The sequence below is a fragment of the Nesoenas mayeri genome (assembly GCF_963082525.1).
Source record: "Nesoenas mayeri genome assembly, chromosome: 11".
NCBI classification, from domain to species: Eukaryota; Metazoa; Chordata; class Aves; order Columbiformes; family Columbidae; genus Nesoenas; species Nesoenas mayeri.
Window position 1 is genome coordinate 10,277,069 of NC_137563.1, and position 12,724 is coordinate 10,289,792.

The following is a 12,724-nucleotide window of genomic DNA, read 5'->3' on the forward strand; positions in this document are numbered from 1 at the left end:
ATCAGCCCCCGCAAATGGCTCAGACAGCCGCGGTTTTACCAGCAGCGACTCCCCATGAGGATGGGAGAGCCACTGGTGATGGGGACTTTGGCACAGAATCATGGAATCATTTTGGTCGGAAAAGACCTTTCAGATCAAGTTCAACCATTAACCCAACACTGCCAAGTCTACCACTAAACCATGTCCCTGAGAACCTCATCTATGCATCTCTTGAATATCTTCAGGGATCTTCCGCATGGGTGAAAACATCTCAGGTGCTCAGAGCCCCTGGACCAGGTGGTAACACTGCGGTGGTGTTTTCTGGGGGTACAGGGATGGCCCCACAGGAGGACCCCTCCCAAAACCCATGTCTCCCTCATCCTGAGCCTGCAAAGCCCCTTGTGAACCCACCCAAACCATCAGAAACCTTCCACCAGCCTCTCTTTTAGGTTCCTTTTTTATTATTTTTTTTAAACCTGAGCTTTTCTCCTCCCCCACTACATCACTTGGCAGGAGCATCTGATGGAGCCGTCCACACCGGGTACCAGCTGCAGGAGGCCCCCCAGGAACTGGGGGGGGCAGAAGGGGTACATGAGCCACCCACACCTCCTCGGAGCCAGGGGAAAATCCCGCCCGGTAGCAGCAGCTGCAATGCCAACGAGGGGCCCCTAATGAAGCCGACGGCGGCGACGGAGCAGGGCTCACCCTTCCATCCCAACTGCTGCCAGGAATAACCCAGGGGGCTTTGCAAACAGGGTGCTGCCATCCCAAAAGGAGGATTTTGGGGACCCAAGGGGGGTTCAGGACAGGAAATTAAGTGGATTGTTTGTTTCTCTGCTCCGTAAAGCAGGATTCTCTGGGGAGGGCTTGGCAGGCGATGGAAGCAGACAGCAGCGGAGCAGCCCCCATCCTCCTCCCCCCATGGCTACTCCTGCCACCAAGAGGTTTCGGCGCTCGTCCGGGCAGATCTGGTGTTTACCTCCCTCCCACTGCTCTGCGGCGGCTTCCTCCACAAAGAATAATCATAATCATAATAATAATGATAATAATAAAAAAGCAGCTTTGCTCCAGAGGAATTCACTGGGATTTATTGTGGGTTTTAAGCGCTGGGGGGTTGGAGAGGGATGGTTTATTACCTGTCTCACCCTCCTCCTGGGGCAGAGGCTCTCGGAGCTGACCCTGCCTCTGGATACACAGGATAAGTCAGGCTTTTTCCTTACTTTATGAAAGTTTTCATTATCTGGGCTGCCTCCCAGCCAAACTGGGTGGATATTTTCCCTAGCAAAGATTAATAGAGCTGTGTGGAGCTCTGCAAAGGAAAAGTGCAACTGCAAAAGGGAATTATTGCCCTGCCCCGTGTCACGGAGAGCTCACCCCGAGCCTGCTGCTGGCATCTCCAGTCCCGCTTCCCAGGGTTTTCCTGGATCTGCTTGGCGCAGGCAGCAACAATCCAGCTCTTCAACACTAAAATCCACCCATTTCCAAGGACCAGCCCTGCTGCACGCAACCCAGGCTTTCCTAAATCATTAGTCGGGGGAATAAAAGCAGGAACTGATTGCTGAAGGTGTGTGAAGATGTGATGATGGTTTTGACTGGGATAAATAGACAAGGAGCCCAGACCTCCCCTGTGTCCTGCACCTCGCTGGGTGGAAACAGGTTTAGATCCAGCACAGTTGCACGAAGACACGAACAGGCACATAAATGACACTACAGCAATGCACAGCTAACACCCAATGGCATTTCCCAGTGGAAAATTGCAACCACAAAGAAAAGAAAAAATCACACCACGAATCTCAACTCCCTCAGACTGGAAAAAAAGCCCCACTTTTTCCCTTTGCTCTCAAACAAGCAACCACCAAGATTTCCACAAGCAGACCCCCCCTTCTTTATTTGCCATCCTAAGCCAGCACCAAGGGGCTCCTGGCTGCTATAAAACCCAGATCCAGGCATTATTTAACCCAGGGAATCCTGTCCTGGCCAAGGCTGGGGACGATCCGTCACCCCAGCAGCGCATCGGTCAGATGCAGGAAGAACAGCATCTCCCTGCTCCCCCAGCACCACCGGGGCTCGGGTGTTTGCTCCGTGAGAGCCCAGGATAAATATCCCCTCATTAGCTTGGGAACTAATAATGTGTGGCTGAAGGAGCGAGAAACAAGATGATAAATCACCCTGGCGCAGTCCTATCGCTAATAGATAAAGGTTGCTTTAATGTTTCCATTAAGAACTCAATTTTCAGGATTTATAACTCAGTTACAGATGTTTGCTCGGGCTAAAGGTGGCAGCTAACTATCTGCTTGTGGCTTTCCTTGTTATTTAAGGAGAAGCTGGCAATTAAGAGCTGTGCATGCAGGACAGTGGTGCCACAAACATGGTTGGCAGTGGGGGGGTTCATGTCCCCTGGGAGACAGAAGCGAGGATCCCGAAACAGCAGGAACCTGCTGCCGCCCATTTGCTCCCGCATGGAAAAATAAGGTCTAAAAAGCAGCTTGTTCCCCCGTATTTACACGGCGTGAACTCCCCAGCACTTCAATGGATTCCTCGGCAGGCTCACCGCCCCGGCAGGAAATCGAGTAAATAGTGGGAAAAACACTCCACCCTATTTTTAGATAACAGGGAGGCTGCGCCGCCCCGAGTCCTGGCACGTTGTGAGAAAAGGCAGGAGTTGAGGTGGAGAGAGAAACCGGGGGGGGGTTCAAAGCCTCTGGGAGGGTTTCAAAACCCCAAGCCCAAAGTGACGGAAGCGCCCAGGAGGAGAACACCCCCCCCGTAGAGCCCTGAGCCACTATGACACTTACCCACGAGCTGCCAAGAAAGGTCTTTTTCCCTGCTGCTTTTAGCCAATATTGGGCATTTTTAAAAAACACTTCATAAAGGAAGGGTTGTGAGAAAGCCAGGGCATGCCCCGCTTGGATTGACAGCTGTCAATCATGTGTGATAGCAGTTGAGCTCCTCTCACTGGAGGACTCCAGGGACAATAATCTGAATTATTCCTGTGCCCCTGTGGCCAGATTCTGTGGCTGCACCCGCATCCCACCCCCAGGCCATGACACAGCCACTCATTTTGGGTAGAAAACCAAGAAAATGCTTAATGTGATGGAGACCCCAGCGAGATGACACCGGGGACCGGAGGGGTAAAGGTGGAGGGGACGGAGATGCTGGGGGGGTGGCTGCTTCCCTCCATGCCAGCACCCAGGGGGGACATTTTAAGAGCGCAAAGTCACCCCCCCCAGAACCGCTTTGGGTTTCTCAGCCTGGCAGAGCTTCACAACTCAACCTGGGGCCTCCTGCCTGCTCTGCCAGGGCTCTGCCTGGCACCCGGCGCTGCCAGATGCTCCCTCCGGAGCCGACGGTGCCGAGGGGTCCCGCCGGGGCCGCGCCATCGCCGGGCACCTCCCGCCGTCACCACCCGCAGCCGCAAAATCCACCGGACGCCGGGGAAAACTAGGAAAAATTAGAGATGATTCGACCCCCGCCCCACCCCAGCCCTAGTTTTGGCATCACCTCAGAGTAGGGGGCGAGGTGCCCGTCCCCGCCTCCGACCCACGTTCCCCACGGGGCAGGGGGAGGAGAGCGAGCGCATCTGGGGCACTGCGGGATCCACACCTTTTTAATGCCATGCTCAAAAGCCTGTTTGGCCAATAGACCAGGTCCATCAACTGTCTTCCCATCATCATCTGGCCCCCAGCTCGCGCTGTAAATGTCAATGTAATCGGGTCTGATGCCAAGCGACTTCGCTTCAACAACATCTGTTACATCGCCATCTAACATACGAATGCCTAAAAGCACAAAAACATCAGACATTAGGGCTTAATGGCGCGGATGAAAGCGTGAGGATTGCAATCAAAGGGCTTTGTGAAACGGCGGCAGAAACCGCGCGCCTGGAATCGCTTCAACCCGCGGCCCCGCGCGTGAACAAGTCCAGCAGTGGGATGCTGGGTAGATATTTTGGAAAGTTTTTGTGTCTTTGCTGGCTTCACTGCAAGCGATGGAGAGAGGGGTTAAAATCTGTTTGGCGGGGAGTGAGTGGTGGGAGCAGTGCTGCGTTCCCTGGTGGCAAAATCCCCCTACTATAAACCTTTTCCACCCCCCTTTTAATGAATTAGTGAACTAATTTCTCCATTTGGAAGATATTGGTGTTTCCCGAATGCTCACAGTTCCCCAGCTTTGGGCACACCGGTGGAACGAAGCCTCTCCCTGCAATGGGAGATGACTGTGACTGTCCCCAAACCCCATCGCTGCCCCACTGATGCCAGTGGCACCCAGAAAGGTGGCTGTGGCTTCCATGGCCAAAATCAGAGCCAGGACTCCAACCCACAGCAGAATGTCCCCACTACATGACGAACAGAGGGTGCCAGGCACCCCAAAGAGCTGCCCAGAAACAGCTCTTGCAGTAAAGGAGGTGCTGGAAATTCTGGCATCGTTTTTGGCCAGCCAGGGAGAGTCTGGTTTATAAAAATGCATTTCCCTTTCTGCACATATTTTTTTCTTAAAGCAAACAAATGCAGGCAGATGTCATTCCAGCTGCAGCTGCGCTCTGGCCACCAGTCAAGTCAAATATCTCTTTCTGACGCTGTTCCCTACCAGCCAACAAACAAGCTTGGAAATACAAAACGAGGGAGCAGAACAGTTCCCCAAAACTTCCTCTCTTTGTTGTTTTCACAAGAAAACATGAGGAGAAGGGCCAAAAAGCTGAGCCTGCTGTTCAAGCCACGCTCAGCAGCAATGCAGCAAGAAAAACTAGCTGAGGGATCAGTTTTTGTGCTTGCTAAATGTGGGCACGTATCAGCGAGCCTAAATTTAGCCCAAATTAGCTTGAAGTCAGCCCAAAGCCAGTCCAAAGTTAGCTCGAAGTCAACCCAAGGTTAGCTCAAAGTGAACCCAAAACAGCCCAAAAGACAACCTAGAGTCAGCCCAGAGTCAGCTCAAAGCCAACTCGAAGTCAATGTGGAGCCAGACCAAAGAGAACTTAAAGCCAACCCAGAGCCAGCCTAAAGCCAACCCAGAGCCAGCCTAAAGCCAACCCAGAGCCAGCCTAAAGCCAACCCAGAGTCAACCCAGAGCCAGCTCAAAGTCAAACCAAAGCCAGCTCAGAGCCAGCCCAAGGTCAATCAAAAGCCGGCTCAGAGACAACCCAAAGCCAGCTCAGAGCCAACCCAAAGCCAGTCCTAAGCCAGCCCAGAGCCAGACAAAAGTCAACCCAAAGCCAAGCCCAGCATCAACCACCCATGATGCAGGGACCCCACAGTTAAATAGCGGGGTGCAGGAGGAGCGGGGAAGGATGCTGCACAATAACCGAGCCCTTTGCCACACCCGGAGCAATCCAGCCTTCAGAGTGAGCACTCAAGGAGAGGGAAAAGGAAGAGGAAGGATGTCAGGAGCCCGTTTTGTTTCCCGAGCAGCAATGTATTTTGCCCAGAGCAAATGAAAAGCAACGCAAGAGCACTGAAGAGCAGCCGGGAAAATTAGATGGTAGCTCTCCAAGTGTGACAAATAGGCTTCCCCAACAAGTCATGCTCATTAATCGCTGCTTTATTTGCGTAATCCATCTAAAATCACTCTCACTGCAGCTATAGCGCATTTTCTTCCACAATCCCAAACTCGATACAGCTATGGACTTTATTTTTCCCTTTTGCCTGTTCACATTGTGGGAAGCCCATGGTCTCTACCCTGTACCAGGCACTTCACATAGATCAATGCCCCCCCTATACACCCCGAAGGCAAGGCACTCGTTGAAGGAAGCAAATTAAAACGGGACTCACAGGTCATTATAAAGTCAACAAGTAACACTTGTCTCCGCAGCTGCTGCAGAGAAATGAGCTTGAAAAAGAGCAAGAAGGCAATGGCCTGATCCTGCAGGATGCAAAACTGCCTTAAACATCCCCCCTGGGGGCTTTGCCTCACTCTGCTGCTGCTTGGTGGGTGCTTGGAGATGAGTTTTTAGAGGCAAGAAGCCGCTAAGAAGCAAGAAGCCATTCCATATGGGATGGGATGGGAAGACGTGCTGCAGCCTTTACAGCCCACATCACTCCCCCATTCCCTCTCCTTGGGGTTATTTCTTCCTTTGGGGGATTTTACCAGTGCAGGGACCCACGGAAGATGCTTGGCCAGGAGCAGGACTGCCTGCGGGCACTGCTCCTGTGCAGACACAACTTTAACGAAAGCTGTTTCTTGCACAGCCAGGATGGACAAAGGAGAAAAAGAATTAAGCCCTGTACACACCCACACGCACTTGTGTCTGTGCTCCCGACTGCAACTTCTCTCAGTGTTCGACGGCGGGGGGAGGATGCAGTAAAATCCCCTCTCCTCATACTATAGTGCCGGGGACAGGCTAAAACCCCTGGTGAGGACCCAGTTCCAGGGATTTGTCACCTACATGGTCTCACCAGCCACGCAGATGGGACACGGCACTCCCTCTCCCACAACACCCCCATCTCACTGGTGGGTGCTAGACCAGCCTCCAAAACAGCCTCCAAAACAGCTCCACTAATGCAAATGCGATGCTAATTACCATCAGGATCCAGTTTGGTGATAAAGATGCATGGGCACCTTGTGTTATTTGAGGGACTGTGCAAAGGTCCCCCCACCCTGCATAGCCCTGGCCCCCCACCTCCTTGTTTTTTTTCCCACAAGGCTATTTGGGGGGTCTTCTCAGACCCCCACTCTGAGTGGTTCATCTGCAGACACTAAATTAACCTCACAAATGAGCAATTTTTGGCTCTGAAACTAAACTGGTGCCGCCAATCATAGCAAATACAGCCACCCCAAAAAGGCCAGGCCCCTCCCCAGGACTCCAGACTTTTGTCTTGAAACCACCACCTCCTCGCTCCACGTGCATCCTCACAGTGAGGATGCAGCCTGAGTAGGTTTCCATCCCAAAATACATGAAGCCAGGATCCTCTGCACCCTGTGTCACCCATCATCCCCCCCAGCACCCCTGGGCTCCCTGTAGCTGAGGCACTGAGGAGGCGCCTCTTTCCTGGCAATATCTGGGAGAGCAGCACCCACCACCCGCCCCAGGAGCCCCTTGGCGCGGTCAGGGTGGCCAGGGTCCCTTGATGGGGACGGCGAAGGGTAGGTGACAGCCTCACCTCCAATGCGGGCGTTGTAGGCGATGCCCACGATGCAATACGAGTTGTTCACTGCTGCTGCCACTTCGCCTGCACAGCGGGTGCCATGTCTGCAAAAAGAAACCCCCCATGAGCCAACATCCCACAGGGAAGGATCCCTCTGGCCACCCCACATCTAGAAACCGGCACTGAGGCCAGAGCGGTGAGAGAAAGGCTGCGGAACCCTTGTCCAAAACCCTTGGGGACAGAGGAAACCAATGCAAAAAGCAATTTTGCTCTTTGCATCTTGCAGCTAAATGCAATTTGCTCTTTTCATCTCGCACTGAAACGCAATTTGCTGTTTGCATCTCACACCTAAATGCAATCTCCTCTTTGCATTCTCATTTCTTTTCCACATGTGCTACCACGTGCCTGTCCTGTTTTAACCAAAGCCCCAAAAGTGTGATCAAATTTTCATCCAAGACACCTCGCCTGACTCAAGTGGTTTGATCCCCAATCATGCCAAGGACCGCCCCCCCCCCCCCCGCCCAGTGCTATTGTTTGGTGGCTCAAGGGTTCATTAGCAATTAGCATGGTTGCTGTGGGCTGGATTTGCATTAAATGCAATGCCTCCTTGCAAAGCCCATAAGGCAGCATCCTCTGCAGTGCTGGGGATGGGGAGAGGTCATGGACCTGGAAGACACCACAGGGGGACACCCAGCCCCAAGGGACACCCGCACACTCCAGCTCCACAGCAGTTAGTGTCACGTACTTATTCTCATTGCTGGCATCGTAGCGTGGAGTTGGGTCGTGGTCGTTCCCATTGACATCGTAGCTTGCAAGAGGGTCCTAAAAACATGTTGCTGTCATTAGGTTCAACTTACCAGCACAGTAGGGGACAAAGTGACTTTGGCAGCAGCACCGTCCTGCTTCACCCAGTCAACAGAACCAAAGCAGGCAAAAAATTGCCATTTTTCCCTTAGTTTCTCACAGTTTCTCAGGATAAATAGTTCTGGGCTGCAGCCCTGCATGTTTCCCAAATGAAACATCCCGCTTGCATGGGGACAGCTCCTCTGAACCCCAAATCCCCCTAGGTCTGGCACTTCCTCCCCCCTACCCTGCCCCCCAGCTACGGCCGTTTGAGGTTTGAGCTGGGGCTGAGTGGGTCCATGCAGGTTTTTGGCGAGCGGGAGGGAGGCAGCTGCTTCCCAGGCAGCTGCAAAGGGAGTTTCCCCCAAACCCTCTTGTCTGAAAACCTCATTTTATTCTGAAAAACATCGCAGGCTTTTTTTTTTTTTTTTTAAAAAAAAAAAAAATCACTTTTCTTCTCATCGGCCAACGCACAGTCTTAAACTGTGTTTATATGCTGAAATTCTCCACTGTGAGGACCAGCCCCAGCCCATCCATCCCCCAGCTCACGTAGTTTTGCAGGAGGTCGGGGTGGTTCCTCTCTATACCGTCATCGAGGATGGTGACTACCACATTTTTCCCGGTGTAGCCCCTCTGCCAGGCTGCCAGGACGTTCATCTCCGACCTGCAGCGACTGTTTTTATCACCGCAGTGCTACGGGGGGAAACACAACAAGCACAAGCTGCAAGACGGGCTGCAACCCCTTTTCAGCCCATCTAAGCAAGTAGCCAGGCTGGGAGCCCATTTAATCCACCAGAAAATATATTTATGTTCCACTCCCTACCATATAACTCATAGATTTGTTATAACTTTACTCCATTGATCAAAGCCATCCAGCAGCAGTTAATCCAGGCAATGCTATCTCTCTATTTCTTTTCCTCTGCCATTTCAAATACTGTGGGCTCTTTGGTTTTGAAGTGCTCATTTCCTTTCTGTGCTTAATTTTCAATGAATTTCCCTGTCAAATACAGATCGATGAAGCAGATAGGAGAGAAAAAAAACTATATTGGGAATAGATGGCTGCAGCTCCTGGATGGGCAAACTGCAGCAGTGTTCCTCCCATGCCTTTGCTATGCAGGCCATAATGAGGGGCTGCTAATGACAGTGCAACACTTCAAACTAGACTCTACCGAGTATTAATTTACAATTTCAAGATCCTATTGCGAAGCACATTTGCTGGTATTAAGGTGTTTCATTACTCTTCAGGCTGAGCAAAGACTGATGACTTGTTTGATTAAAAATAAATTACCCCCCCCATAAAGCAGCAGGTTTCTGGTAGGGCAGCGATGAGGAGACACTCACCAGGTACCACATGTTGGGCCACACTGGGTCATTGAAGGGCAGGACGTGGGGCTCCCCTCGGACGTGCCGCTTCACCCGCCGCTTCACCTCCTGCTGCTGCAGCCAGTCCACCTGCAAGGAGAGCCGTGGGTCAGCATCGTCCCTGGGCACCGGGACAGGCATCACCCGTGGGGACAGAGTCCAGCATCACCTGCTGAAACTGCATGCAGGATGCAGAAGTGATGCAAACCTCTGCTTGGACCCATCCTAGCATCATCCCACCTCCCCAGCACCTTTGGCAGGACTGCTGCAGAGGTAGTAGCTTCATTTTGGGGGATTAAGGTATGGATGGACAGACAGGGCAAGCTTGGCTCTTTGTCTTCTCCGAGCCATGGACCTTCTGGTGCAGCAAAACTCTTGAGTGTAAATAAGGTCGCCTCCAAGCACATGCCAAAGCCTCTCTGGGCTTAACGAAGCACTGAGGCACATGCTGAAGTCCCACTGGAGACAAATCACATATTTCAGTGTTTAGTCAAAACATTGGACTCAGGAGCTTGGCTTAACTCTGGGGCTGATCCTTCCCCCTGGCCAGGAGGCAGCAGCTCAGCCCTGAGACTTCACCACCCAGCTCCGGGGCTGCTCAACCTTCCAGCCCCTCTTCCTCCGACAAAATAATAAAACTGGGGACTTTACACAAACAATATGTTTCCCAAATACCTGTGGTGACCACCCACAGCCACGGCAGGTCTCAGGGGACATGGCCAGCTCCCGAGAGGTGTTTTTGGTACTGGTGGTGGGCGAGGTGGCCTTGGGGCTGACCGCTCTGACATTTGTTTGCTTTTCAGTGGGACATGACACACTAAGAGATCAAATGGGAAATGGGTCAGAAAAGGCCAGGATTGGGAAATGCCCGTGTTTGTCTGCGCCAAGAGCTGCCTACGGCGCTGGTTTGGGAGCAGCCACATCCCACCCCAGCGAGAATTTTCCCCCCTTCAGACCCTTCATTGCTCACAAAAAAAGGCCCTCCTGCCTTCAGCACAAAGATAAAACCCAGGTTTATTAAAAACAAGTTGTAAAAATAATTTATAGACCACATCTTTACATGTGCTCATGGTGGGGGGGAGAAGGGCTGCACCAGCTGATGAGCTGGGAGGGCTCCAGAGCACATCATTCCTCACCAGGCACATCCCAACAGCTCAGGGTCTTCTGGGAACACCAAAGCTGCTTGTGGGGATGGCTCTATTCTTCTGACTAAGGTTTTATAATGATAATCATAAAAAAATCTGAAATGCAAGTTTTTGTTGGGATCGTTTATGTGGAAACTGTCAGCTGAACAGAGTGCTTCTTGCATGGTTTGCAGCTTTCTGACTTGGATGGAGGTGGATGGGGAGCTGGGTATCAGAAACACGACAGTTTCCAGCCTAGAGCTTGATTTTTAAACATCTATATTTTAAAGAAAAACTGTTGAAAGGAAAAAACATATATTTATATTTCATAGAAAATTTAGTTTCAACACTGCCTTGGCTGACAACAGCATGCTGCTTTGCTTTTATGGTGGTGGATTTAAGTATCAGAAGTAAAAATACAACTTCATGGTCTAGTTAAAAAAAACAAACAAACAAAAACCAAAACAAAAAAAAAAGAGGATATGGCTCAAATACCCAGCCTTTTTCCTTAAAGCAGCACTCCTTGGCAGCATTACCATGGGTCTCACTGCTTCAGTCACAGCCATCACCTGCAGCTTTGTCGGATGCAGGAACCCCAGGAAAATGTAGGATTTCACAGGATTTTGCCAGGAGCTACAGTGCCACACAGCAACATCTTCATCCTAAACATGCTCCTGATCGACCCCAGCGCTGCCAGCCAGGAGTCGATGGAGAAGTCTTGTGTGGACACAAAGAAATCAGCAGTTTAACAGCATTGATTTCAAGTGGGGTTCTGCTAAATTGATGCCGCTGGTGTGGGAAGACGAGCAGGAAGGAGCCCAGGGCATCCCTGCAACCACTGCCATGGGTTGTGAAACTCAGATCCACTTCCAGCACTCATCCTGGGGGGGGAGAAGCTTCTTGGAAATTTAAAAAAAAAAAAAAAAGAAAATTTTGCTACTAGAAATGGCCAAAATAGTTGCAACACAGTCCTGAGCCTGGGGGTTCTCAGGTCCATCCCTGCAAACAAGGCCACCATGAGTGACACCAAAGGACCCTGCGAGGAGGCACAGGTATCACTGAGCCAAACCCGCCACCCTTACTGGAAACAGAGCAGCAGCTTTTCAATTTCCCCCTTACTCTGAGAATTTCCATGGGCGATGCTCAGATTCAGCCACCCAGGGTGTTTCCACCGAACATGATCACCAGCACAGTTGAGGATGCAGCTCCAGAAAAGCGATTGCTTGACTTATTCTAGTGGATATGCAGCAATTAAAGCTGAGGTCCAGGACAAACCAGATGCTTCCAGCATGCTCACCACAAAGCATGGCAGAAATTTAGGTGGGGTCGGTTTTATCATAGAATCATTTTGGTTGGAAAGAGACCCTTCAAGAATGAGTCCAACCGTTACCCCACTCCTGGCACTACCCCATGTCCCTGAGAACATCATCTCTGCATCTGTTCAACCCCCCCAGGGATGCTGACTCCACCACTGCCCTGGGCAGCCTGTTCCAATGCCCGACAGCCCTTTGGGGAAGAAATTGTTTCCCAGATCCAACCTCAGCCTCCCCTGGCGCAACTTGAGGCTGTTTCCTCTCGACTTGTCTCTTGTGGCTGGGGAGAAGAGACCAGCTTTTTCCATGCTCCAACCTCTTTTCAGGCAATTCAGAGATCAGAAGGTCTCCCCTCAGCTCCTGTTCTCCAGCTGAACCCCCCAGGTCCCTCAGCCGCTCCCATCACACTTGTGCTCCAGCCCCTTCCCCAGCTTTTGCTGTGGTACACGGACAAAGGCACAGGGACTGAGGCTGCAACATCCTCCAATGAGGATTAAGAGACTGGAGCAGTGAGGCTGAAGTGTCCTGCACCATGAGGACCAACAGGAGCATCCCACTGAGCCAGCATGACCCTGCTCTGCATCCCAATGTACCTCCACACCTCTTACCCTCACCACCACAACCTGCCCCCAGAATTGCTGGATTTGCCACACCTCTCCTCCCCTTCCATCACCTACCACATCATATCAGCCCCAAACAGAGCAGCCGCAGCCACAGGGGGCTCCTGGGGCACAAGGAGAGCTCCGCAGCAGCGTGGTCCCTCAGGGACCGGGACCCTGGGTGATGCCTGGTCCTTGTGTCACCAACTCCCACAGCAGAGCAAACTGATAAATAACGGCACTGGAAACAATAGTCCCTGGAAGGCATGAACCACCCAACATCTGCAAATAATTGAATTTGCTGTTTTGTCAGGCTTTCTGCAAGATTTCTTTCCATCTTCGCTACTCCAGCTCCTGTCTCCTTGTGCCTCACGGTGATGTTTTCCCATCCAAGTGCTGAGATATCTCCAGAACAATTTGCAAATGTGCAT

At 51.7% G+C, this 12,724-nt stretch overlaps 1 protein-coding gene across 1 annotated transcript in view; it reads right to left on the reverse strand.

Annotated features, from left to right (window-relative positions):
* The window catches only part of PCSK6 (proprotein convertase subtilisin/kexin type 6), a gene marked incomplete at both ends in the record, with an annotated part of 34,333 nt that overhangs the window by 14,237 nt on the left and 7,372 nt on the right, over positions 1–12,724 (reverse strand). The window contains 5 exons of the mRNA XM_080351384.1: positions 3,583–3,755; positions 7,068–7,156; positions 7,798–7,874; positions 8,445–8,588; positions 9,237–9,347. Of these exons, the coding sequence (XP_080207510.1) occupies positions 3,583–3,755; positions 7,068–7,156; positions 7,798–7,874; positions 8,445–8,588; positions 9,237–9,347 (594 nt within the window). The remainder of the gene's footprint in view (positions 1–3,582; positions 3,756–7,067; positions 7,157–7,797; positions 7,875–8,444; positions 8,589–9,236; positions 9,348–12,724) is intronic.